At 43.2% G+C, this 26,592-nt stretch overlaps 1 protein-coding gene across 3 annotated transcripts in view; it reads right to left on the reverse strand.

The window, feature by feature from the left end:
* The window catches only part of SYDE2 (synapse defective Rho GTPase homolog 2), a 47,619-nt gene that overhangs the window by 10,567 nt on the left and 10,460 nt on the right, over positions 1-26,592 (reverse strand). For all 3 annotated transcript variants that reach the window (XM_081008522.1, XM_081008520.1, XM_081008521.1), the window contains exons 3-6: positions 17,830-18,929; positions 16,530-16,656; positions 6,889-7,070; positions 3,421-3,652 (exon numbers count right to left, since the gene is read on the reverse strand). In XM_081008522.1, coding sequence (XP_080864648.1) covers positions 3,421-3,652; positions 6,889-7,070; positions 16,530-16,656; positions 17,830-18,929 — 1,641 coding nt within the window. The remainder of the gene's footprint in view (positions 1-3,420; positions 3,653-6,888; positions 7,071-16,529; positions 16,657-17,829; positions 18,930-26,592) is intronic.

Genomic DNA, 26,592 nt, shown 5'->3' on the forward strand with positions numbered 1-26,592 from the left:
CAGCAGTTCGGGGAGTAGCTGCCTTGAGAGGTTTCCGTTGTACCCATTGTGGGAAAGGTGGTGAATGAACTTGTACAGCAACTAGGGCGTTGCAGAAGCTCTCAGTGGTAAGGAAAGACAAAAGCAAGAGCACCAAGAAACAGGGACCCAGTTGGGGGGATGCTCCTTGCGCTTAAAGAGCAGCAAACAGGGAACTTGCACTTATAGAGCAGCTCAGGGGACAGCATCAACAATGGTATTTCGTGGCACGTGGACAGCAAGTGAGCGCTTCTAAACGTTTGGGGTCAGTTAAATATTTTTGTCTTCATTGCATTCGTGCAATAGTCTCCTCTACCCCCAATTCAGTGAAATTTAATTGCAGATCTGCACTGCGTCCTGCTTGCTGGACTCATAGAATTATAGAGTTGAAAAGGACCCTGAGGATCATCTAAGTCCAACCCCCCGCAATGCAGGAATATGCAGATCCCCTTATGGGGATCAAACCTGCAACCTTGGCATTATCAGCACCACCCTCTAACCAATTGAGAATGTTAGCACACAACTCCAGACAGCTACGTTGCTATGCACTGGGTGGATCAACAGATGGATGAAGAATATTCCACATTACTGCACAGATTGGAAATGGAGATATTGTTGCTACATAATCACTGGAAGGCCATAAATATCCATTTCTAAGAGTGGGCTGGGCTTTCAGTACATTACCAATCGACAGCCTGTAGCACAGTGAAGCTAGGGTTCTGCCCTGAATACCCAATCTTTCCTACCATCAGGGATTGATGGTAGAAACTGGTAGAACTGGTAGAAACTGGAATGGTAGGAGATGGAAACAATTTCTAAATGTGGTCTAGGCACCCAAAAGGCAGTTGAAGCAGACTTGCCCCATCCACTCTATGGTCCATATCAGCAACGACTGGAACCAGTGGGTAGCACAGGGGGACCCTCCATCTCCTTAGGAAAGCTTCAGATGACTCATCTGATCTGGCAAGTGATGCCACAAACCTATCGTGAAATGAGTTTCACTTGATCACAGCTGACCTTAACAGTTGTCATTAACCAGTCTTAGGATCAAGCCTTCTTAAGTGTGGCTCATTCAAAACTACAAAAAGGCAGACAATCGAAAACACACTTATGCAGAAAATGAGACAGTCCTCCCAGTACACAGCCTTTCACAGACTTGCCTACTTAATCTGCTGCGATCATCAGCTTTATTCCTGACTACTGAAGCAGTTCTGCTTGAAATGGGATTAAGAGCTTGATATCAAATATTTCTGGCTCCGGAAAGCATTCTGGAAATATTCCTAAGGCATAAGTTATTTGCTGAGGCACCAGTAATCGGCGATGGAGAAAAATACTGAGAGAGTGTGTCTTTTGCTGCAACCACTAGAACTATATGGTGATGATGAGCATTCTGAAATATCACAAGCAAACTCTGGCTTCATACCTAAAATGGCATTTTTTTGCTATGCTATACATTGGGGGTGGGCGGGGGAAAGGAACACTTCAACATTCATATTCTATTTATCCACTTCCTTTCCTCTAGTTGGCATGCCAAAAAATAAAATAACCACCACCAATTTTTATTTAAACCCTTTTGCATCACCTTTCTCAAATAAACTCAAGAATAATATACAATAAATAAGTGAATACATAGGTTAGAACATTTCAACTTCCCCATAACACAGTTACTGACCTTAAGGTGGCCATTCTCAAGCAAAGGAACTTCAGGTGGGAAACTCCAGCTTGATGCCTGCTGAATTACAACTTATGAAGAAGTTCGGTTCTATCACCAGCAGCCTGAATCAAGGTAACTCTGCTATAGGTGTGATTAGCTTACTCATGCCTGGATTGTGTATTTGTGTTACCATCAACACTGCTTTGTGAACGGTCCTTGTTATGACATTACATACATTTCGACTTTAATGTAATTGTCACACTATGTAATTTGTGATTTTCATTTGCCCCTGACCTCATTGCTTATAATACTGTTTCCTTCTCTACAACAGGTGTGTGTGTGTGTGTGTGTGTGTGTACATACATATATACACATATATATGTACCTATACTTTCCCGTTTAGGGTAATGCTTCATGCATCAGATGAAGTGGTCTCTACTCTGCAAAAGCTACCGTAGTTTTCGCTCCATTACACGCATTTTTTTCCTCCTAGAAAGTAAGGGGAAATGTCTGTGCGTGTTACGGAGCGAATGCTTCCCTCCTCCGTGGTTTCCAGCGGGAGAAGAGCCGCTGAATGGGGAGGAGAGAGGGACAGAGTGCCTGCTTCTTTAAAGGAGCAAAGCGGGAGGGGAGAGGAGCCGCTTACACGAGTGTAAGCGGCTCCTGTCCGGTTGGCTCCTTTAAAGCAAGCAGGCACTCTGTATCTTTCTCCTCCCGCTTTGCTGGAAATAGCAGGAAAGATTTTCAACTCGCTAAACGGGGATTTTCAGCTCGCTAAGGGGGGGGGGAGGGAGAGAAGCAGAACCTGCTTGCTTTAAAGGAGCCTACACTCGTGTAAGCGGCTCCTGTCCGGTAGGCTCCTTTAAAGCAAGCAGGCTCTCTGTCCCTCCAGCAAAGTTTTTCAGCTCGCTAAGGGGGGGGGGGGGAGGGAGAGAAGCAGAGCTTGCTCCACGCATGCTCCTTGTCCCTTGAGTGCTTTTCCTTCCTTCCCCACTTAAAACGTGGTTACAAAGCACAGATCCACATGGATCCTCAGGATTTTTGCACTGGGTCACCCCAAATTCACCATCAGATCACATAGCATGTCCATGGCTACAGTTTGCACCAAAAAAATCATGCACCCACTGTTGCCTGGGGCCGCAGCGGTGCAAAAACGTGGTTACAAACATGGATCCACATGGATCCTCAGGATTTTTGCATTGGGCTACCCCAAACTCACCATCAGATCACATGTCTGTGGCCACAGCATGAACCACAAAAATCATACATCCACTGTTTCGTGTAGAATATTTTTTTTTCTTGTTTTTCTCCTCTAAAAACTACATGCGTGTTATGGTCGGGTGCGTGTTATCGAGCGAAAAATACGGTAAGTCGTAATAAATGTGCTAAGACACTCTGGTTTGTTTGGTTTTTTGCAGCAACAGACTAAGACTGCAATCCAAATCTGTCCTGGCTGCTGCTACTGAGGCCCTGCAGGCTGCTTCAGGCTTTTCGCTGGCCAGTGTCGGCCCTGAGAACAGCCTGGGCTCTAGTGGGGTTGGCTCAACACTGCCCTGCCCTTGGAATGCCTCATTTGAGGGCAATCCACTGGGCAAACCGGTGGGGAACCAGCTGAGCTGGCAGAAGTGAGCCTAGGAATGCCTCCCTCCTCAGCCCAGCTTTGGGGTTTGGATTACAGCCCAACGCAGCTCCACCTCTGCAAATAAAGGGTTAAATTATTTCCAGATATGCTCCTCTAAGACTTTTACCTGGCCACAGCTGGAGGAGGTAATGCAAAACCTCTATGTGTTTTTTGAAATCCAAGGCACTGGCAAGCTCTTCCGAATCTGTGAAAACTCTGTTGTTGTGATTGGTGGTTTCCTGCCGCTGGCTCAGTAGCACAGGCCCAAAACACACAGCTAAGTTCTGGCACGTCATTCTGTTTACTTCATGGTACGAAGCCACCAATTTCAGATGGTCCAACAGCATCCTTAGAGTAGCCTAAAAATAAAATAAAAATGGGGTGGGGGTGGGGAATAATTTGAGTTAGTTAGCTTCAGGGTGGTGGTGGGGGGAGAGGGTTTTTGTTTTGTTTCTAATCCTCTTGAAGAATCGGGCCTTTTCACATAGCCACAATATCGTCATTTATGCACGATGCCAACAGTCAACAGAAGATAACCTTTCGATAGTACCTTTTTGTGTGCCACGTAGAAGGGCGCAGATAACTGGTGTTTTTGCAGCTGTTCTGTAATTCCTTCTCCAGGAAAAATTTGCCAAAGAGCCCTAAGCTGCAGTCCTAAGCACACTTGCTTGGAAATAAGCCTAGTTGAAAACAGTGGGATTTTCTTCCACATAAACATAGAATTGTGCTTCATCACATACTTGGGTGCATAATCAGTCACAGATGGGCCATTTTAGTTACAGTTTAAAAAATCTTTAGTATGTTTTATGCTCACACTGGGTCCTCCCCCTGCTCTTTGGAAGAATTATAAAACACATTTGGTCTCAAAGTGAAGCTTTAGCTATCAAGGAACTGTTTTATTGGCACAGCAGCCCATAGGATTAAGGGCAGAATTATAACCATAATGCCAGCACAGAAATTCCACATTCCCCCCATAAACAGCCCTGCAGGTAGACTGCAGGGGGCTCTTTGCCTTAGCACTTGGCTCTTCAGCAGTGGGCATCGCGATAGCAAAAAGCAGAGCAATGGATCTACCACAGCATGCATGGTTTCCTTTTGCAGGTGTGTCCTTTTCTCCAACTGGTACCATCACATAATTTTCCCTTATGCCAACAACAGCAACATATGAGAGTTCCACCACGGAACACACCTGGCCTGGTATCCCTCCAGGATGTTGTGGGACTACAACTCCCATCATCCTTTCTGTCAGGGTGGGTGTCAAGTACAGGTCAGCGATAACTCACACGGTGGCAGTAAATTTAACTCTCTTCATTCAAGGAAACAAGCTCAAGAGGCCAAGCCTAGTGAGCACAGCAACACTTCCTGGTAGATCTTGCCCCAATGTGGCAGTTGCAAGGACTGAAGGTCCACGTCTTCCCCCAGCTCCCAAAGTCGCCTCCTCCCCCAGTTCTTTCCCAGACAATCTGAGGCTCTGTCATCTTGCGTGTCTTTGCTCCACCCTCTTCATACTTCTTTGGGTTCTGGGAGACCAGAAGGGAGGTGAGGTGATTGCAGCAAAAGGGTGGGCTTCAGCACCAGCCTGCCTCATCTCTGCCTCTTGGCCCCCTCCTCTTGGATAAGGAAAGGGTAAGAGGCCAGAGGAAAACATAAATATTATTTTTAAAAATAAAGCTTTGGGATTAAGTAACTCAACGTAGGGGGGAAAAGTTGCCCCTGTCTAGCTGCCCGAGCATAAAATGGCGCAGCTGGTTCCCTTCACTGGGAAGGTTAGAATGCCCACATGTGTTGGCTGTGTGTGAAATTAATTAAGCAGCAGTCTTTCGTTAGAGGTGCTTGAAAATTACAGTGGTCCGGGGATAAATAGTCAACACATGGCAGCTTAGCAAGTCAATAAAATCATTGTCTCCTGATATATTCAGAACAGGCACACGCATTATTGTTGACTGTCGGTTAAACATTCACAGTGTTCGGCTTTGCTCAAAATCAATGGGCCTTTCCATCAGCATTGCTGAACAATCTCGCCTTTCGTTTATTTTCAGTCACTCACAGACGTTGCACCATCTCATTCATAAACAAAATGCAGCACTTTACCATTTTTAAATTACTATTTGAAAGCAACCACACAGCGCTTGCCAAAGCTGCTTTTGCCGGCATGGGGATCTAAAAGGGGACATGCATGCCTAAGAGAGAACTGTTGGGAGATTTGCTTTTTTATTTTCCACTGTGGAAGACAAAGCCACTGTTCAGTTCTTTTTTAAAAAAAAACAACACCTAGTTTCTTTCTTTGGTAGTGGGAACTGTAGAAAATAAACAAATAATTAAAAGCAGAGCTGTAGCTGCAGGTGTTGTTTGCTGCCATGTATATGTTCTTTCTTTGGCTCCCAGGCCATCTGTTTACATGGGAATGATCTGCTAAGATAGAGCATTAAGTTGCTGTGCTTAGCAGATGATTTTAAACATCTGCGGTCTAAAGTTCGCTTTGCTCACTACCGGGGGCATGGCGACAGTAGCAGAACACAAGCCTTCTTGCAGGACACTTGCAATCTATATTATCTAGATGCCAAGTCTGCAGGTTAGTTTCCTAACACACTCACACATCCATCTCTAGCGCGCGCGCACACACACACACACCAGGCAAACCAGGCAAACAAGAAGCATTATCAGAGTTCATGGATCTATTTGAGAAGGATTTCCACACTGGAAATGGAAGGTCTGTGAGAATAGTGGTCTCTTTAACACTCTTAACCCAGCACCCTTAAAAAACTAAGGTTCTGATCATTCTATTCACTGCGGTGGAATTAAATTTCACACAGTTTAATTTCAGATTTACAGGCATCTCTCCCCATGCAGTCTAGAGAAATATGGTTGTCATGATTTCAGACTGGATGCCATTATTTAATATTGTTGAGGTTCTGTATGCCCTGGTCCTTAGGGTGGATATATTATTGATTTTTTTTTTATAGTTTAGCAATCTCTGTGGTTCCATAATAATTTGAAAGCTAATAAAAATATTTCAAAAACAAAAACCCTAAGTTTCCCATAATTCTTTGGAAGACGTCCTGACTGTTTAAAGTAGCACATTTAACTGCTTTAAATTTATAGTACAGAAGGAGCCACACAGAGAAAAATGACTTCAGAACTACATAGTCAACTGGACCACATTCTACCTCAGCAAACTTCACGCCACTCTCAGCCTGGTTGCTAAGCAACAGCTCCACCTATCCCCTCGACTAGTTGACTTTAATACCAATAAAATTAAACCTTTAATTTGCACATAGAATGATCTCTGCTGTTGCACCTCCAGCAATGCCAACATAAATCTGGACAGAATGTCAGCTAACACTATTTAGCAGCATGGAAACCCAGCAATGCAAAGACAAAAACGGCTTAATATAGCCATGAATAAGAATGGGTTCACTAGACTGATCTAACTACCCACTTAGCAATATTTTCAGACGCCCCTGTTGTATGATTCATGTAGTCCAACATCTTATGGAAGAGCCCATTTGTCTCAGGTCATGACGCAATCCGTTTTCTTTAAAAAGGATTTGGAATTTACTATGCCATCTACAACAGATCAGTAAACGATACTTACCTTCTCAACTTCTGGAAGGCAATCCAAGAGAGCCACGGTGTGCTCAGAATCACCAGGGTTATTATCACATCCATTCGCTGTCATTTTCAAGGGCTTTTTCACCATGGCATCTAACACAGCTTCGTAGAGTTGTTTGGTTATCAAGGGGGAAGGCAGCTCTCTTAAATAGTCCTTGAGAACACCTTCAGAAGAGATGCAGACAAGGTGCAATGAACAAACTGCAATGACAGACGCCAGCAGGCACCTCCCTGCACACACTGTGAGCATATGTACAAAGCACAAGGGTACCACTCCCAGAGCATCCCAGGACCTCAAGACATGTATGTATGAGCATATATCCCAAGGCATGTATGCATAAGCACATGTGTTACAAATGGCCCATTTTGCATATTACAAAATCCTGCTAATAATTCCAGTTCTCGGATCTCGCAACAATTTCTAATTCCGATTTTTAAACCTTCCCTCACAAATTCGGTATTCAATGTTTGCTAATGGATGGATGGCCAAAAAGAAAATAGTATCTAATAATTAAATAATACGGGGAAGCTGTCACAACACTATAACACTTTCCATTTCAACATCCGATGAGTTATGCCAAAAATAATTCCAATAATCTTAGAACTGGACATTCAGGGTAGAATGCAATGACTGGGACATTTTCCTTTTCTGCATATTCTGTTTTCCCATTTTGCTTTATCCTCTTTGATAGTGCAATACTCTTATGGAGCATGGGAGATACCTTATGCTGAGTCCATATCCTTAGTGTTGTCTACAATAATTGGCAGTGGCTCCCTAGAGGGCATTCCTAGCCCTAGTGAGGGATGCCACTGACTGAACTCAGGGACTTCTCCATGCAAAACCAATGTTCTATCCCCTGAGCAATGGCCCTTTCAAGACTACCATTCACCATATCAGGAAATCTTGTAGTACCAGTTCTTGAATAGCGGCAGAAGAAAAAGTTCTGTGTTAACTTTACCATTGTGATGCTATTCAAAGCCCAGAACTGGCGCTCACACAAAAAACCACACCCTAGGGAGAGAAATCTTTACAGCCTGAAGCAGCTGCTCAAACCTAAAGCAGCAAAATGAGGATCAGCCGGGCTGGAGGGAAGAAAATGAAGCTTGCGTTTAGAACTTTTTACACTGTGGTTGGGTCTATACCCACAGAAGAACAAGGTGGCAGAATGGATTATATCGTGCTTCAAGCTAGAAGTGGAGCATGCTGCTTTTAACCACCCCTCTACCGAACTCCACCACCCCCTAGGAAAACCCAAACACATACCTCCATGGAAATATGAAAGTAAATCATTGAGGAGAAGAGTTCTACTCTACCTTTTCGCCTACTGTGCTGATCAACTTGAAGCAAGCTCTCAACACATTGGAGAATTCAAAAATTTAATCCCCCCGTTTCTAGCAACCTCTAGTCTGAAATGATATCTTCGATTCTACTGCCTCGTCCTGTTGCATCTGTAGACTGGACCTATGATGCCATGTTCCACAGGAGTGTGGAATATGTTGTGGAAGAGAAACTGCATCAAGGAGCCAGCAGACATTTCACCCGCAAACCCAAAATAGAGGGTTTTGGGGGTTTGTGTTTTTTTAGCAACTTCTGAATTCCTCTGCTACAATTTAGGACGGTTTGTTGTCTATAGGTCTCTTTACTCTTGTTAGTCAAGTGTACAGAGTTTTAAATGTGGTGATGGGTGCTGCAGGGCTGTGCACTGTGGTTGCCATAGCTTCTGTAACAGGGACCTTTCACTATGTACATCACACAGCTTCCACATATTCGACTGTTCCCCACTGAGTAAGCTTTGGCAGACACAGTGGAGGCAGGAAAAGCCATGCAATACTGGAAACAGAGCTAAGCAATCAACCCTACCCTTGCCCTCTCTTCACATAAGTAACATGCCAAACACCAGCAATATTTTATCACACTAGGTTTCCCCCCTTCTAATGCACAAGCCACTACAGGAAACATAGAATGATGAGCGCAAATGCTAATTTCAATGTAACAGGTACTTGTGAAAAAATAAATCCTTCTGTCAAATACATAGCATCACATCCCTGTGCAAAAGTATTTCATACTAGCAGAAATACCTGGCATTACAAGAGTAATTTCATACTAGGAGAAATACCTGGTGTTATGTACTGAAGTTCTCACCCTGGGCCAGCAGGGGGATACTGTAGATAGTTATGCAAATGAAGGATCGAAAAGTGACGTTCAGTGATTGGATAGTTTTGTATGCAAATGAAGGATCGAAAAGTGACGTTCAGTGATTGGATAGTTTTGTATGCAAATGAAGGATCGAAAAGTGACGTTCAGTGATTGGATAGTTTTAGAAAATGGCAACAGTTACATTGTTCTGGAGCCCTATATAAGCAGGCTGACTGAGCCTCTCAGCTTAGTTCTGTTCTGGCATCTGAATAAAGAAGAGCTGTTTGAAGAATCGCTGTGTCGTCTGATATGTTTGCCCACAACTTAACACCTGGCATCACTTGAATTTTTTATTTTATTTTTAAAAAATCAGTGTAGTTTTAAAATCAGTAGTTAAAATCAGCACACTTTTGAAAGGTTCAGTCTGCCATCTTGCTTGGAAATGGTGTCCAAAGATACAAAAAAATATATATGCTCCTTTAACTCAGGAACCAACCAGCATGCAAAACCTGGTTATGGTATCTTGAGTGGTGTTTAAATGCCAAGTGAACAGAAGAAGACAAACAACTTTCCGAGATAGATAGTGAGATCTCAGACACTTTGTATAGTTTGCTTTGTAGATCATGTAACCTTATTCATTTCAGGCCCCAACATTTTGCTTTGAGAAACTAAAGTCAAGCAGTCAAGTTAAAACAAACTGCATCCCCAACACAAAATTCTGCAACCGTACAAGCTTTAAAACTACTGCCTCCCCTTTTTAGGAATACCCCAAATGGCAACCAAGATATTTGTTTTGTGCTACCAAGTATCTAGGCTCAAAAATCCAAGCACCTAACTTTATAAACTCTTAAAATGGCAGCTCAGTTGTTTAAATTGGGGGCGGGGGGCGAATGCAGTGGTGCACGGGACCTTTTTTGTATTGTTCTATAACTCATGGCCCAACTAGTTAAGCACAGCCTGCTCTTCAATAAATAGCACCATTTAATGTAGAATGAAAACAAAGAGAACTGAAAATAGGAAGCCGAGATACCAGTTTAAGTATCTGCCAAATAAAGGCCTTGCTAATCCTCGAACCATGACAGAAATACCACTGCTGAGTGTTCCTTAACAAAGCAAGACTTGTTGCAAGCCTCAGTGTGCCTACCACAAATCCTGCCCTATGACCCAACTGTAATGTGAACTGTGTTAATTGAAGACTTTGTTAAGAGCAAAAATCCTTAAGAGTAAAGTGAGGGATTCTATTCTCACTCTTTGTTTGGGGAAGGGGGGCGTGCTGCTGAAAAAGCCCTAAAGACTACATAATTTTGATGTCAAGGAATATTGGAACCAGCCAGAATGTAAAGGCTAATTGTTTAATCACAACATGACACTAAACAGCTCTTTATGAATTCCACAGCTCCTAAGAGGCCCATCTGACGCAAGAGTCTTCAAACCTTGCTAGTAAGTGAGGAGGGTTTGATGGTTACTTTGCAGGCCAAAGGGATGCATTTCACACAATTATTTCAAGTCTAGGTAGGCCTAAATTTACAACCTCGACAAGCAGTGGAACCAAATAGAAACTGGTCTTTGTAAATCATGGTTTGGGAATATAGGGAAACAGGGTGGGGTGGAGATATCAAATTCTGTCCCCAGAATGGTTAAAAAAAAAAAGTTTTGCAGACAGCTCCTATGCAAGCTATAGGAAAGGAATCTGTCCTGTATTTTATACACATTCAGTTACAGAGGCACCACTTGCAATGTCTATTCATAGCATCAGCATTGAGTGATGCAACAGAGTAACCTGGCATTTCCTTCTCAAAACACTTTCTCCTGCTTAATTCCTGAACAGAATAACTTGTGAGCCCTCTGACCCACATCCCCTTTCCAAATCCTTTCACTAGCTGAGCTCTGTAAGAGACGGCAGTTATTTTTATGAAGTTGCCTCTCCTGACAGCTGCGTTTTTCTTGATACACCACTGTCCACACAGAACTAATTTAGGCAGCAAGCAGAAAACACATACCTCCCCCAATCCACCTCATTAATTTCCCATTTTTCTGACCCACTGAACTGTTAAGTGTATGACATGCTTTACTCCAAGATGAGAATTCACATGGCTGGAAGCAGCAATGATGCAGCAATGTCAGAAACCAACCAGGTTCCAAATCCAGCAGAACACATTATTCTAAATCACATGTGCATTTAATTGCTTGCCAGCCAGAGGAGCATTCCTCAGTTGAGGTTTAATAATTAAATGCACATTCCTTGACCAACTGGAGTTTTCAAAGTAAAAGAGTGCCTTTTAGAGTCTTAGGGACACCCCACAGTTAATTAAAAAGTGGGAATGGGGGGAAGAGCATCAAATACGAATCAGCTTTTAAAAGAACTACGATTTATGCTGAGGTTTCAACAAAATACTTTTAACAAGAACAATGTGTTTTATCATACACATGTACACATCAGCCTCAATATAATAAATGTTAAGAACTAAAACCGTCCTCAATCCCAGCCGTGAAATTGCACCCATTTCACTGATACACCATCTGCACCATCCAAATCAGTAAATATGTATCTTCTAAAAACAGAATTTGCTGTTTGGAGTTAGCACCCAAATAGTCATACCCTTCAAAGCTGTAGGACAGGTTTCTAGCCCTCCCGGTTGCAAATGCCTACAAAGTGCCTGCTGAAAGCTAATACAGTGGTACCTTGGGTTAAGAACTTAATTCGTTCTGGAGGTCCGTTCTTAACCTGAAACTGTTCTTAACCTGAAGCACCACTTCTCATCCTGAAGCAAAGTTCTTAACCTGAGGTAATATTTCTGGGCTAGTGGAGTCTGTAACCTGAAGCGTATGTAACCCAAGGTACCACTGTAACTCAATGGAGAGTTGAATTCTCCTGACCTTTAAAGGAGTCACAAGATGAGCTTTAACGAAAAGTATGAGCCTCTGTTGCGTTTCCCTGGTTACCACTAGCCCTTTTGGTTCCTACTACCCTTCTAACACAATGAACACCTCCCATTTCTGTTTCTCCTTCCCTTTCTCTTTATCACAGTGGTCAACAACTTCTGGTTGGCCAAGCCCGAAATGGTAGTCGCGAGTCCACCTTCTGCCAACCCTCCCACCAGCGTTGGCAGGGAGAGTATGCTGCTGGCAAAAGCACTACACGGGCGACTTTGTGCCCAAGTGCTTCTCCCCTGTGCAGGGCAGCCTCAACGCTGGGAGGAATCCGGTTCCTCACCAGAGGGCAGTGCCGCCCTTGCTGTGGCAAAGCAAAAACTGCTGAAACCTGCTTCATTGTATCTGATCTTGTCCGAAAACAAGCAAACCTTTCAAAAACCGGAGTCTACCAGCACTCTTCTTCTGAGAAGGGGATTCTGATTTTGCTTAAGAAGCATCCGGTTTGGATTTCTGTTACAGCGTATACAGACGGCCATTATTGCTCTCATCTATTGAAACAAATAGCACGGCCTTATCTGAAGTGTTGCAGGGCTTACGAGTTTAAACACATGCTGGCAAGCAGCACTGTGCGTACTGTCAGGCTGGCGGCCTGGCTAGCCCACAGTGCTGTCTGCTTTGGCTGGCAACGCTCTCTAAGGTCTCAGGGAGCATATTTCCCCAGCCTTGCTCCTTTTAACTGGAGATGCCAGGTCCCCTGAACCTGTGGACATCTGCATGCGGACAGCATTCTCTTTACCCATTGAGTTATTATTCCTCTTTGTTTTTGCTGAGCCCCCAGCCGATTTCAACAGGTGCTGCTGAGGCTCGTTTAGGCTTTTGACTAACGACAACGAGAGCTAGAAAAATGTCCTTTTTTTAAAAAAAGTGAAAGCTCATATTCTTATGAACTCAATAACAACACACACATCTTACCATCCTTGCATTGGGATTTAAAGACTAACCATTCAGCAGTCACACACTCAACTTGATCCAGGCATTATTGGAATTTGTCATTAGCTGGGGAACAGTGTTTTTTTGTTTTGTTTTTTAAAAAAGGGCTGCCACGAAAATGAAGGATGCAGGCACTGCAATGTTTGCTGGAGAGTTGAAGTACAATCGTACCTTAGTTCTTGAACAGAATAAGCATTTGAAAACCAAGGCACGGCTTCCGATTAGCTGCAGGAGCGTCCTGCAGCCAATTGGAAGCCACAGCAGATGTTCGGCTTCTGAAAATGGTTCAAAACTGGAACACTCACTTCCGGGTTTCTTTTTTTTAAGAATAATTTTTTATTAACCGACCAATCACATCAAATCAAACCAAATTACATAAATTCCAAATTACACAGCCGAATTTTAAATTTTTGTTGGGGGTACCCATATTTCAAGTTCCGAAGGGATCCAATCAACTTCTTGCTTCTTACTGCTGTTTTAATGTCCACAAATCTAACCTTATGATGTTCACAGTACTATCCAGTCCTTTCTTATTATTTTTCCACATCTCTTGTTGTTATTTTCATATATTTTTCCTTTCTCTTTGTGACCTCTGATAGTCTCCGCAAGCTGGTTAGAACAGTTTGTAATCCTGCGTGGATATTATTTTTTTTATCCAGTAGCCATATCCAGACGTTTTCCATATAACATCACTTCCATACATCAAAACAGTTTTAGCATCATTAATCTTCACCAATCTGCCTCCTTTCTCAAAACCTCTGAGGAGATTCACTAGGAATGCAGTCTGAAACCAAGTCCATTCTTCCTCCCAGCTATAAATCCTTTGGCAAGATGGCGACTCCGAATTAATTGCTGCGCCATTCCCAAAAGCTCTTATTGCTTCTCGGTCTCCATAATGCATACTTTTGGTTAAAGTTTATCTCCACACAGACCTTAATCATCCTGCTTGGGTCAGTTCAACCGACGGTTCTAATGAGGAGGGGTTCTTGTAAATCACATAGAAGGAAAGTAAAAAAGGTTTTCCCCCCCCATTCAGCCCCGTTGTCAACATACCCCGCCTTTGGTGTATCTTCATCATAAAATATTCCTGTTTCTCCAGCCCGTCGTCTTCTTTCACAGAGTTCACTTAAATTAGCAGACTTCACTCCCATTCTTCACTTGAAATATGTGCATTTGCTTCTTTTGTAATTAATTATTCCAAATTGCTGCAACTAGTGTGCGATCAGAGACAGCGTCCAGGAGAGCCGATGTCCACACGGGGGCATTCTGCCTAGGGCCCTCACCCCCTTCTTTCGAATTAGGGGGTGATTTATGGGCACAGCAGGCAAGGGCAGTGTTCCCCATTTCCTTGGGGCAACAAGGGAGGCTGCCTACTCCCATAACAGCCTCTTAATTACCCCGTGTGGGTCAGAGAGATGGTATTGTCGGCCATCTTCCAATGCGCCCCCTAGTGGCCCCCCTCACTTCCGGGTTTCGATCGTTTGGGAGCCGATTTGTTCGGGAGACAAGGCATTTGAGATCTAAAGTATGTCTGTAACTGGAATGTTCACCAATGCTCAAAAACAAAACCACATTTAAATGTAATATATAATCATGCTATGGATGCTAGCCTAGATGGCTATTTTAAAAGAAGCATTATACCAGGGGTGGGGAACCTGTGAACCCCACCCCAGATGTTGTTGGACTACAACTTCCATCATCTCCAACCACTGTTCATGCATTCCACGTTTTAGACAGATTAATGCAGGATAGGTCTATGAGCAGCTGTTTGCCATGATTGCTAAAGGAAACCTCCACGTTACAAGGTAGTGTACCTCTGTATACTAGATACTGGGGAAACACAACAGGCAAGACCTACTGATTTCTTGCCCTCCTTGCAAGCTTCCGAGAGACCTCTGCCTGACTTATGTTGGAAACAGAATGCTAGACTAGATGGGACTATTGACCTGAGTCTTCTATGTTCTCATTACTGCGCAGTGCTACAAAGCCTGGCCTGTGCACACAAATGAAAGCAGAGCAGCCGCAGCAGCTCAAATCAAGAGAGACAAGATTGAAAGAGACATTCTATTCTCAAAACGGCTGTAATTCAGATGGCGTTCCTTGAAACTGTCCATCCCACAGGAAATTCCACACTTGAGGTTCGCTGTCATCCAAGATGGAAAAGGAGCACAAAGAGCAATTTTCCATAAAAAGGAATCCATGAGCATTTCTATTCAGCTGAGGGGAAAGTTTAATCGGAGATTTCAAGAGATGAATCAAGACAGTCCAAGCAAGGTATTCAGATTCATCTACACCAGAGGAGACGCTCAGAACTGCTATATTTTATTTCAGCAATTTTTGCTGAACTTATAATGGACAGGTGCAGCACTGCCTAGACTCAGAACACAATTTAGTCAAACAGGCCCTAGTAAACACACACTTTGAACCTTGTGGGGCTAACACTTGGAGGTTGAACTGAAGTAGCAAGATGATGTGTGAGGAAAGGGTTAAGGGCTCATTCCCTCCCCCTCACTTCTCTGACCTAAATTCCCCTCAGTTTGCTCTTTTAAACAAGACTGTTAACAGGCACCAGCATGAAGTGTGCAGTTAGACCCCCAAGATAAGCAATTCCGATGTCATAAAAGTTGTCCCTGTTGCTAAATCCTAAAGCAGCTCTAAAATCTCCTCCAGTATTCCCATGGCTTCGTGACCCCTGAAAACTACCTGGGGAGGACAATTCCAGCAGCAAAGTTAGTCAAAATATATTAATTTTGTTCCACACTAAGCCAAACTTGCAATCTGAGCAATTCTCTGTTTGATACTACATTCTCCAAGCCATGTCCATTTTGGATCCTGGGTGGGAGTAGGCCTTGGCAAATAACAAGATGAAATAGCTGTAAGATATAACCTTCATGCCCCCAAACCCAGCCAAAAAATAACACCCAGGATTGTTCCGATGGCATAATCCTGCCCTATGCATGCAGAGGTCAGCATAAAATGGAGCTCTCTTCCTCCCCTTTCTCAGCTGGCTCTTACTGGTCAGGGAAGTTAGAGGGTTCTGTTGATCATGTCCTGAGCATTTCTGGTCTCTTAAAAAAACAAAACAAAAAGCATACTCTTTAAAATGTCAGCTTCATCCCTGCCTTACATAGCCAATGCAACTACTTACTCTGGGCATTTTCCCATTTCTGTTGTAAAGCATACATAAACAGAATGTTGTGACAAAAGCTCATTCTCATCAGATAAATGGGAACCAGCCCTGATCAGGAATCCCTAAGCAGATGAGCACTGAGGAACTGTCCAAGCTGAAGACCCAAAATTCCACGAAAGCTCAACACTTACTTTCAGGTCTGCGCATGTTTTTTGGAAGCCGAACGTCCAACACAGCTTCCGCAGCTTCCGATTGAGCACAGAAAGCACCTGCAGCCAATCAGAAGCCACGCCTTGCTTTCCGAATGGTTTCGGGAGTTGAACAAACTTCCGGAATGGATTAAGTTTGACAACCAAGGTACCACTGTAAGGATATCTATGGCTCCACTTGTAGACTACCAAAATGAAAATAATTTTCACACTGACATTGACAGACATTTTAAGCATATTCTTCCTTTTTAAAAACAATCATCAAGGTTTTTGATTTTCTTTACCTGTTATCACATTTATATCTGGGTACTGGGTTTCACAGAGGGTAACTGCTTTGCTATCCTTCTCAAATGCCTCACGAAGCTCTTTCTTGACAGCTGCTGAGCCACATAAACGGTACAGGCCAACAACCTAGAAGCAAAATCATAACCTTACAACATGGCACAGGTTTGCCACCTAAGAAATACGAAGGTTGTAAGTTAAATACCAAGCACAAACACAGTTTTCAGTAAGCCCAGTAGAAGCATCAAGATATTCATGCAAGATCCCCAAAGATGCTTAGAGACATGCAGATTGTATCATTGGCACGCAGTATGAGTTCATCACTAGAAAAAGACATAAGGGTTATCAATATTCTATGGAGTACTCTGCCAGAGATATAACAAAGTAAATTAATATTGTTGGCATCCATCTGTCTCGGGAGACAATGGAGGAGTGTGCCTTTGGGGGTGGAGTCAAACTGTTGGAAGCCTGGAAATTAGTATCAGGTGATAAAATAAGCTGAAACTGAGAATTACAAAGGACATCAGTTTGCTTCTTTGGAGGCAATGAATGCTTTCTACATAGATAGCCAGTAGGCAAAATCATCTTTAGGCTATATGTAGCAAAGTTGTTTGGAAAATTTCCCCAAAGGCTCCTTTATTAGGAACCCATAAAAGGCTTAATAAATAAGCCACAGGGAGAGAAATCTCTCTCTCTCTCTCTCTCTCCACTCTTGGAAATTCAATAATCCCATTATGACCAGAGGACGCAATAACCTCTGATAGCAATTACATGCTCTCAGCTTATCATGTGATGACTGTAATTCCCATAAAAGCAATAAAACATTTAAACTTGCCCTGTGAGGAATCTATCCATCAAAACTGCTTACTACAACTTCATCTTCCACACTGGGACAGTAAAAACTAGCTGTTTTGTTTGTTCAGTTTTGTTTAGATTAGCACAAAAAACCCCCAATTAATTTCACTACCACCATATTCCAGGTTTGGAAGTTCCTGAGGCCAGAGGAAACTTAGACCCACAATAGATTTGTTGGCGTTCCAGAAGGCACAGACTGCTTTTACCCCTCCACTTCTTGTATCATAAAAACACATCATGTCTCCATGACTGCAAAGAGCAGGAGAGAGCAGCCTTCATCCCTCTGCAATGCAGGGGTACTACCCCAAACTAAAGAAGTGAAGGATATGGTGCATCCAACAAAGACAACATTATTTATAGCAAAAGTAAAGAAATAAGGGTAAAGCTCTAAGCAGCAAAAATTAAATGCAGAAGAATGCAGTGGTTGTTATTTTTAATTAAGTCTACCTGGCAGCCTCTTTTTTCAATCTCTATAATGCACTTCTTCATCAACAGGGGCACCATCAAGCCTACGTTTTCCTTCTCCACAACCTTCCGAGCATCTACTCCAAACATTACCGGTTCTCTTTCTCCATCTAGTCCATTGAGAGAATTCTCCCACTGCTCCAGGAGGGTCAGCTTGACATAAATAATACCTCGGGGCTCCAGCTTTACTGCCAACTGATGAGTCTTTGTCACCCGAAAAAGAGCAGGGAGGACCACCGTCCCATGGCAGCAGACCCGGTTTTTCCTCGGTGTGGGCTCCCAGCTGAAGACCACCAATTTCAAATGCTGGGCGTTCTCTATTTCTATGTTGAAAGTGTGATCCATGTCCAAAAAGGTCGTCCTGCACGTCAGCAAGGCAGTCCTCGCTTTGTTTACCGAATCTACCTGAATGGCGCAGAAGACGTCTCTGGAGTCCATCCTTGGCGGTTTCAGGTCCTCCGCGCCATAGAAATGGATGCTCATGAGTCCAGATATGTACTGGGAACATTTAGGTTGGTCAGAGAAACTGTAGTGCCTGAAAGCGTCAATGTCTATTTCCGACTTACTACCGTTGCTGCTTGGGAATGCTTCCTTTCCTCCTTTCCCAGCCCGGCTTTCGAGGCCGTGCTTCCCTGATTTTGTTATAAGCTCAGGAGAGTCTCCGTCGCTGAGGTAGCCCCCTTTGCTGGAGGATTTCAAATTGCCACTGCTTTTCTTTTTGTAGTTGTGCTGAGAGGACACGCTGCTGTCAAGATGGTACCGGCTTATGACGTTCCTGCTGGCTGCTGCCGTGATGTTCCCGGAAGAAGGTAGCGACCCGTGACCTATGACCTGGCAGTTATTCTTAAGCAACGAAGAATTGTCCGTGCTACTATGGCTTGAATTTCCCTTGACACTCAGCTTCCTGCTCAGCTCTGGCAATTTTTTCATTTTCATGGAAAGTTTCCTCACCGTTCTCGGGGATTTTATTTTGTCAGGGAAGGACCAGTTTATCGAACCACCTTTCTTCAAAGGGTTAGGACTCGGAGGAGAACCTTCTGCCACTCCCATCTCGGACTTGCTTGCAGACAAGATCCCAGGACCTTTGCAGGGGTGGGGAAAAGAAGAAAGGGACATATTAAAAATGAAGGGAAAGGATACTTTAATTTAAGAAGCTACTAATTTGCCAGGACCTGAAAAAGGTATATGTGGTATTATTCAGGACAACGCAGAGCATCAGATGCTCCTACAACATGCTCTGACCTATGGGCTGTACTTTTCTGCCTTGTTCTGCCAAAAGCAGAACCACACAAGGAACCTGCCCCATCCTTCCCTTAAGAATCTGCCTCGGAACAATTAACCGATCCCTGCCTGTTATGTACTGTTTTGTCTCTCTGCATTGCCTTCTCAGACTTGTTAATTTAGCTTCTTTCAGAAGAAGAGACTCCTGGATGCAACTGCTCTGTGAAAGCAAGTCATTTGGGGGAAAAAGACTCCTGTGCCTTGTCTGCCAGGTCGAGCCACTGGAAAAGAATGGAAAATTAAAGGGGACCTAACTTTGCTCTGGGACGTGGGTGGCGCTGTGGGTTAAACCACGGAGCCTAAGACTTGCCGATCAGAAGGTCAGCGGTTCGAATCCCCGCGACAGGGTGAACTCTGTTGCTCGGTCCCTGCTCCTGCCAACCTAGCAGTTCAAAAGCACGAAGTGCAAGTAGATAAATAGGTACCGCTCCAGTGAGAAGGTAAACGGTGTTTCTGTGCGCTGCTCTGGTTCGCCAGAAGCGGCTTAGTCATGCTGGCCACATGACCCGGAAGCTGTACGCCGGCTCCCTCGGCCAGTAAAGCGAGATGAGTGCCGCAACCCCAGAGTCGGCCACAACTGGACCTAAGGGTCAGGGGTCCCTTTACCTTTTTTAAACTTTGCTCTAGAACTTGCATCTTTTAAACAGCTGCATCCCATTTTAGCGTAATTTGTCCCCTCTTATCAAACAACCATGTCCCCCTCTGCTTCTGATGGGCATGGTGGAGATGGAATGCTTTTGGAAGTCTTTTAACAGTTCTAACTTGCCTTGCTTCTTCAAGCCCCAAAGTGCCCTCTTCCTTTCTTGCACAATGCCCCTTTCTGTGTGTCACGGAAAGCTGCTGGCTCCCAGGTGATAGTCAGGAATTAAGAAAGCATCCAGTGGATTCAGCAAAGGATTACCAGCTTGCGTGCTGATCCAGGATGACTGTTCTTTTTTTTAAAAAAAAAATTATCATAGCCAGGAGAAGAAAAACTGAGCATTAATCAGAAGCCCTGCATCCTGTGGTTGCATGAGGGCATCATAACAAATTAAGCTTTATTACGGTAAGCCTAGGTGAGTCTCGAGGAGGAGATCGGAAGCTCTGGCTTCTGTTTTGACTAACTACAGGGTTTGGAGTAATGTGACCTCTAAACCGTGGTTAATCTTAACTATGGTTTGCTGAAATAAGCCAGCTTCCTAACACCTAATTTCTCCAGTAAAACTATTTTTATCTGCCTTGGCTTTTCCAGATGACCTGTTTATTGAGGGTTCATCCCGATTTGTTTGCAGAAAGATTAAATGATCAGCATTTAGATTTTTTTCCCAGAGAGCCTGGAAAACGTTGCAATGAAGCAAAAGTTATACCACACTTTCCATTGCATTTTCCTTCACTTTCCATATCAGAAAGAGTCTGACCTTTTGAGGAAGCAGTTTCGTTGCACAAGAAGCTTCCAAATCAGCTTTAATTTCACAAGCTGAATTTGCCTGTATATGATTGAATCCAATAAGAAAATAGCAAAGAGCCTTCAAGTTCTCTTATTTACTATTGTACATCACTATGATATCTGCTCATGTTTAGCAGTTTGTAAGTTTTCCAAATAAATAAGATAAACGGTGCATGATTTTTGTTGGGTTCTGACAAAACAAGCTGTAGTTAACGAAAAACAAAAGCACCTGCTCTCCTTGTGAGTTACAGTTTAGTGCAAAGTCTCAATTGGCAAAGCATGGTTTGAGATCAGCCAGCAAACTAGAATCCGAAACCATAGAATATGTTTCAGCTAACTGTTCTGATGTGAATTTTTTGAACTGACCATAGTTGTTATGCTACCTTTGGAAGCTCTTGCACCAAGAAACAAGACTGCCGACGAGATGAAAAGTAAAGCAGGCATGTATCTCTAAAAAAGTTGGCCCATATTCTGGGAACTCAAACAACAATCTGGAAACTAAACTATGGTTAGTGCGAACCACTCTCTCTAAACTGAGAGAGAGAAACAGTGGCTTTATTTCGATTTTCTCTCTTTGGATTTACAGAGCTATATCAAAAACGTAATTCACATTTTCATAATTCACAACAACTGGCGAATTCACAGAACTGGTCATAATTCATAGGAACTGGTCAGGTGAGATTCTAGAATATATTACTGTCTTTCTGACAGTTTCTCTTTAGCAGCATCTGCTACCAACCGCTTCCTAATTTTTGTTATCAGAGCAGACTCTACTGAGGCTGCGACTTCACAAGAAGCTGTTAACAAGACAGGTGCTCCACTACAAAGTTATTTCATCTGGATATTTTGGACCAGCAGCTATTGAGTGTACATGTGATTACGTTACAAAGAACCCTTCCACCACCACTGCCCCAATCCAAAAATCCCATACGCCTCAGAAGTCGGCATACTTCCAAAACTAACAAAATTCTCTCATGAGCCTTTCATAGACCAACAGGTTAACAAATGCCTATTTGTCTAATTTTAGCAATGACCATATTTTGGACAGAATAAGAATTGAAGATTCAATAACATTAGCATTGCCCAAGAACCTACTCTCATGCCAACAGAGACTCAGGTGAAATATTATTCAGTTTATCCTTTTGCTTATGATGTATAGCTGCTGCTCACTCCAGGACACATGCAAAGGTCATTAGAAAGCAGTTAAGTTAGGATTCATAACAAGAAGAGTTTCCTTAGTTTCGAAGGCTATGCAAAGGGACCAGACTGAGCCACTAGGCCATCACTTCCTAACCTACAATGAGCAGAGGGACTGCGGAAGTACTTCCATCAGTCACAACAACAAAAAGTTCAAATAGTCACACTGCATTCTCACTTCCGGTGATAAAAATTCCTGCTTGAAGGAAAAATAAAATGAGTTCTTAAACAACACTGTAATACAAAATGACTTCCTCCCTCCCTTTTTTATTAAAAAAAATATGCATCAAGTATTTCTACTAGTAACTATGTACTGTACATCTTTAATGCACTTTGCCTAGAAATACCAAACCTGTTGACTAATCACACAGGACAAAGCAGGCATGATTCTTCAATACCCATTCCACGTTTCATGTTAGAAAACGAAGCTCAAGTTAAAGTTCATCAAAATTCTTCAGGAAGATGAATAACTCTCTTCCCAGATACAAATTCACAAGGAGCTTCATTTTTTAAAAAAAGACCAAAAAAAAAAAGTTGAAAGAATACAATGCTGCACAAAGTCTGTTTTCCAAATGCCTCAATGAATCTTCTTGTTTCACCCAGTTGCTACGCTTCTGTTGAAGCTGTTTCCTTGCAGGGAACAGACTATTTCTAGCACGCCTGCTGTGCTTTTCTGGCAAGCAGCTCGCAAGAAATGCGGGTGTTTGATAAAACCGGACAAAGGCTTCCCTTGTACTGCAAATCACAGCGTAGTCCCACTGGTGGCCTGCTCTGGAGCCTTCTATAGTAATCAGTGCCATGCTTTCGCCTGCTAACATCAATCTTCCCTTTCTGTCAGAAGCCTCTGGCAAAGGCTTAGGAAAGCCAGCCAAGATATTAGAAAACTTTCCTCGGCTTCATTACAGCTGAGAAGTCAATCTTAACATTCTTGACGTTTTCCCGTCTAACTTCCGGTGGCTTCAGTCCTTTTCTCTCCCCTCACCTAAATTTGTTAGACAAATGACGTTGATAGGGCAGCACTGGAATTCTTCCTGGCAGCGTGGCATCCGTTTATTACAGATGTAGATGTCAGAGACATCTCTGTTGCTAAACCGTCTAAGTTGGTTATACCTTTTCCATATGGTATCCATGAGGAGGTTCAGGCCTTCTTCTCATGGCCCTACATGCATGTTCAAGCTATTTTAAAAATCAATGCTACCGTATTTTTCGCTCCATAGGACGCACCCAACCATAGGACGCACCTTGTTTTAGACGGGGAGAACAAGAAAAAAAATCTCCCCCTCTCTGCTCCGCGCCCCTTCAGCGAAGCGGCAGGAGAAACGGAGCCCCTTCCTTTGGTGCGCACCAACCCCTCTCGCTCTCCAGGCTTCAGTAAAAGCAACGCGAAGCCTCCGGAGCGTGGAGGGAGCGCTCCCTCTGCGCTTCGGGGGCTTCACGTTGCTATCGCTGAAGCCAAGGAGCCTGCATTCGCTCCATAGGACGCACACACATTTCCCCTTAATTTTTGGAGGGGAAAAAGTGCGTCCTATAGAGCGAAAAATACAGTATATCTATTGTTACAGGCACTGGGTGCCTGGCATGCGTGTATGACATCACACAGTGGGAGGAGACCGCAAGGCCCACCACAGCCACAGGGATGCTCTGCAGAGCCTATCACAGGCTGTGGAATATTAAGGGGGCCCAGCCCACTCCTTGAAAATTTAAGGGGTGCCCTCAGCCTCTCCCAAGATGGCGCCCCGTCTATCTTACTGCACACACAGTGTGTAGAGCAGAGCTTTCCAATCTTTTTATGTTGGTGACACACTTTTTAGACATGCATCATTTCATGACACAGTAATTAAGTTCTACTAGCAAACACGGAGGTTAAACTTATCCCTTTCCAAACCTTGGGAGGAGCAAGGGGAACATTTGTGTGACACACTGCAGCCAAAACATCAACATGTCACGCCACACAGTTTGGAAAGCTCCAGTCTAGAGCGTTTGGTATTTTGTTTTACATTGCTAAACTTTACTTTCATTACTGGCATTTAGCCAGTGACCCTCTGCCTCTGAACTGCACCTTCCCCATTTTATGGTAAAACCTTGCTAAATTATTGCGTAACCTCGCTAAAAGTTGAATGTGTGCACAGGTGAAGTGGAACAGAACAGTGATCAGATGATATGTGAATGTGCAAAAGTCTGAACAGAAACACACGAAGGTATTTCTCGCATTAGTTGTAAACTACTGTCTATGACCGTTCCAAAGTCAATCTAATTCCGCTTTGAAGGCATGACTGCTGTTTTGCTTGAAACAAATGCAGAATGTAGCTTCAGTACAGGCTGGAATAGCACTCCCTCAATGGAAACTCTACTCATGTGCCTCAAGCCACTAGTCTCCCATCCTCCTGAAGTAGCAGCTATTTTAAAATGGCTATCACCTCACAAGGATGACTGTCTCCAGCTGCTCAGGAAAGAATGAGGTTAAGGAGGGACACCTGCTTTCAGCCAAGGAAAATGGGGAAGGAAAGGATGGATGCAGGAAAATATCTGGGGGGAGGGAAGCTCATCCCCTTCAAGAAGCCTTGGTTGGCACAATCCAGTCCCCCAGTCCTTCAGAGCACGAGTTCTGCTCCCAGAGTCTCTCAACCAACCAGAGTCTCTATTGTAGAACAAACAAATATTTTGCTTTTGCTGTATATTGTCCTTTATGCACACTGCTCTCTGAAAGTGAGGGTGGAATTATCAAGGAGTATTATATAATGGAGAATTCACCTATGCAGTTCCCATTGGGACAAACAGAAACACTGCTGTGATTTTTGCCACATCCCATTTTCTTTCCAAGTGCATTATCAGATATTTGCAATGAAAAGCAAGCGCTTGGGGAAAAACAAAGCCTTACAATAAGGCGGCTTTGGTGGTTTTTTTGCCATCATAAATATGTGTGCAGACACTCACACACAAGTAACAGAGAAAGAAAAGGCAGCTTTTGCGGTCAGTTTAAATTCATCATCTTGGCACAGAGGTGTCTGCAAGCTTTTCTATATGGCACCTGGGGTGAAGGTGGGGAACTACACAAGATTATAAACTGCCTTCTGCAGATAACACAAAAAGTGAAGATAGCCACGTTGGGCCGTGAGCTTGTGTTACCTAGTTTTTAAAAAGTTATAGAGCTTCTGCAATAAAGCAATTAAATGCACAGCCGCACACCAACAAGCATCACATGGGAATCACTGTACTTCATAAAGTCAGATCTCATCTCATCTACTCAATCGAAGTCTATTTAATCCATCAAGTCAATCCTAATTAAATCAACATGTACACAACTCTGCTCAGATGCAGAAAGGCTGACTCAAATTAACCCCAGAAGTCAATACTCAAGAGTCTTCAACGTGCTCCCCCGCCACCAGTTATACTAAACGGATACAGCTATTGTCTTGGACCGAACACTGTCATTTGGTCTAATGCAAACTGGCTATATAAGCACCAGCCTTCTGTTTTCGAAGGAAGTCTGCAGGGATATTTATCTTTCTCCTCCCACAGCTACACATTCATACAGAAATCCTTACAAACTCTGAAGCTGTAGTTCTTATATAAAAGGCAATGCGTTATGGTAAAAACAGAAAGCTTTTTTATCTAAATATGGACTACTCGGCTGCAGGATGGAATGCAAAAAATGTTCCTTTCAGTACCTCCTGAACTAAAAATACTGTTCTCCCTTTTTTATGATTTGAGGAAGTCTTAAGGATGCTAGGTATAATTCAGTAAACATTATCTCGGAAAACCTCAGCAGCAAACACTATAGTTAAGATGGAAATAGCAATAGAGAGACACTTATTTTCAGAAAGCTTGCAATTGTCTAAAAAAGCGATTTCCTCTACGGCAGGCAGGCAGGCAGTTAAGGATTGCTGTTTTTTCTTATGAGAGGCCTGCTGCTTAATTCTGGAATGGTTAAAAAAAATACGGCATAGCACATACAGGAGAATTCTGTACCAAGAAAATAAGACAGTAAAATGCGAGTGCCTTAGAAAGCATGATGAGTATTAAACAATGTGATGCTTACTGAGAAGCCAACTCATGCAGCCTTTCTGCGGTCACGCAGTTCAAGACTTCTGTTTCAGCAGCCCTTCAGGAGGGATGGTTCTGTTGCCAGGTTTAGATATATACATGCAGAGTTGGAAGAGAAAGTTGCTTTCTTTGTAAAGGGGCGGCAGTATATCATCTGCCTCTCGCTGGTTTTAAAAGTCAGGGAGAAGAGTTGAATGAAAAATGGACAAAGCACAACTGTCGTTGTGAACAGCACAACCATGCCAAGTTCACCCTTCTGCACTGGCTAGTAAAAGTTATCCCGTGTCCTGACAACATCACGCTTTGTGTTTTTTCCCATCGGCAACAGTCAGATGTAGAGCAATGGCAGGAAAGGTAAGTTTCCCTACGTTGTTGCAAAGCTTGATATTGAATGGCGTGTTTGATGGCAGCCCTATCTTGATTTGCAGGAAAGTAACAATAAAAATCATACTTAGTGCAAATCAGAACCTGGAAAGATATTAAAGACATTTATTAGTAAGTCCCCTTGAAGAAGCGCTACACAAAATCCCGTTTGCATGCAACGGTTAAGCTGTTTAGTCCCCATTACGGGCAACAAGGATGATTAGATGATATTCCAGATCTGCCAAAAGGTATTCTGGGAAATATAGCAATCATATCCGTTGTGCTGTTATGGAAACAGGTCAATTATGGACTAGGAAATTATTTCAAAATCAACACTCAGCATAAAAACTATACATAAGCTGGCATCTGCCCCACCTCAAAGGATATCCCTTTTGGGGGTGGGGTAAATATTTAGAAAATCACTAGGCAGAAGA

The sequence above is a fragment of the Podarcis pityusensis genome, assembly GCF_964106645.2.
Source record: "Podarcis pityusensis genome assembly, chromosome: 6".
Lineage (NCBI taxonomy): Eukaryota > Metazoa > Chordata > Lepidosauria > Squamata > Lacertidae > Podarcis > Podarcis pityusensis.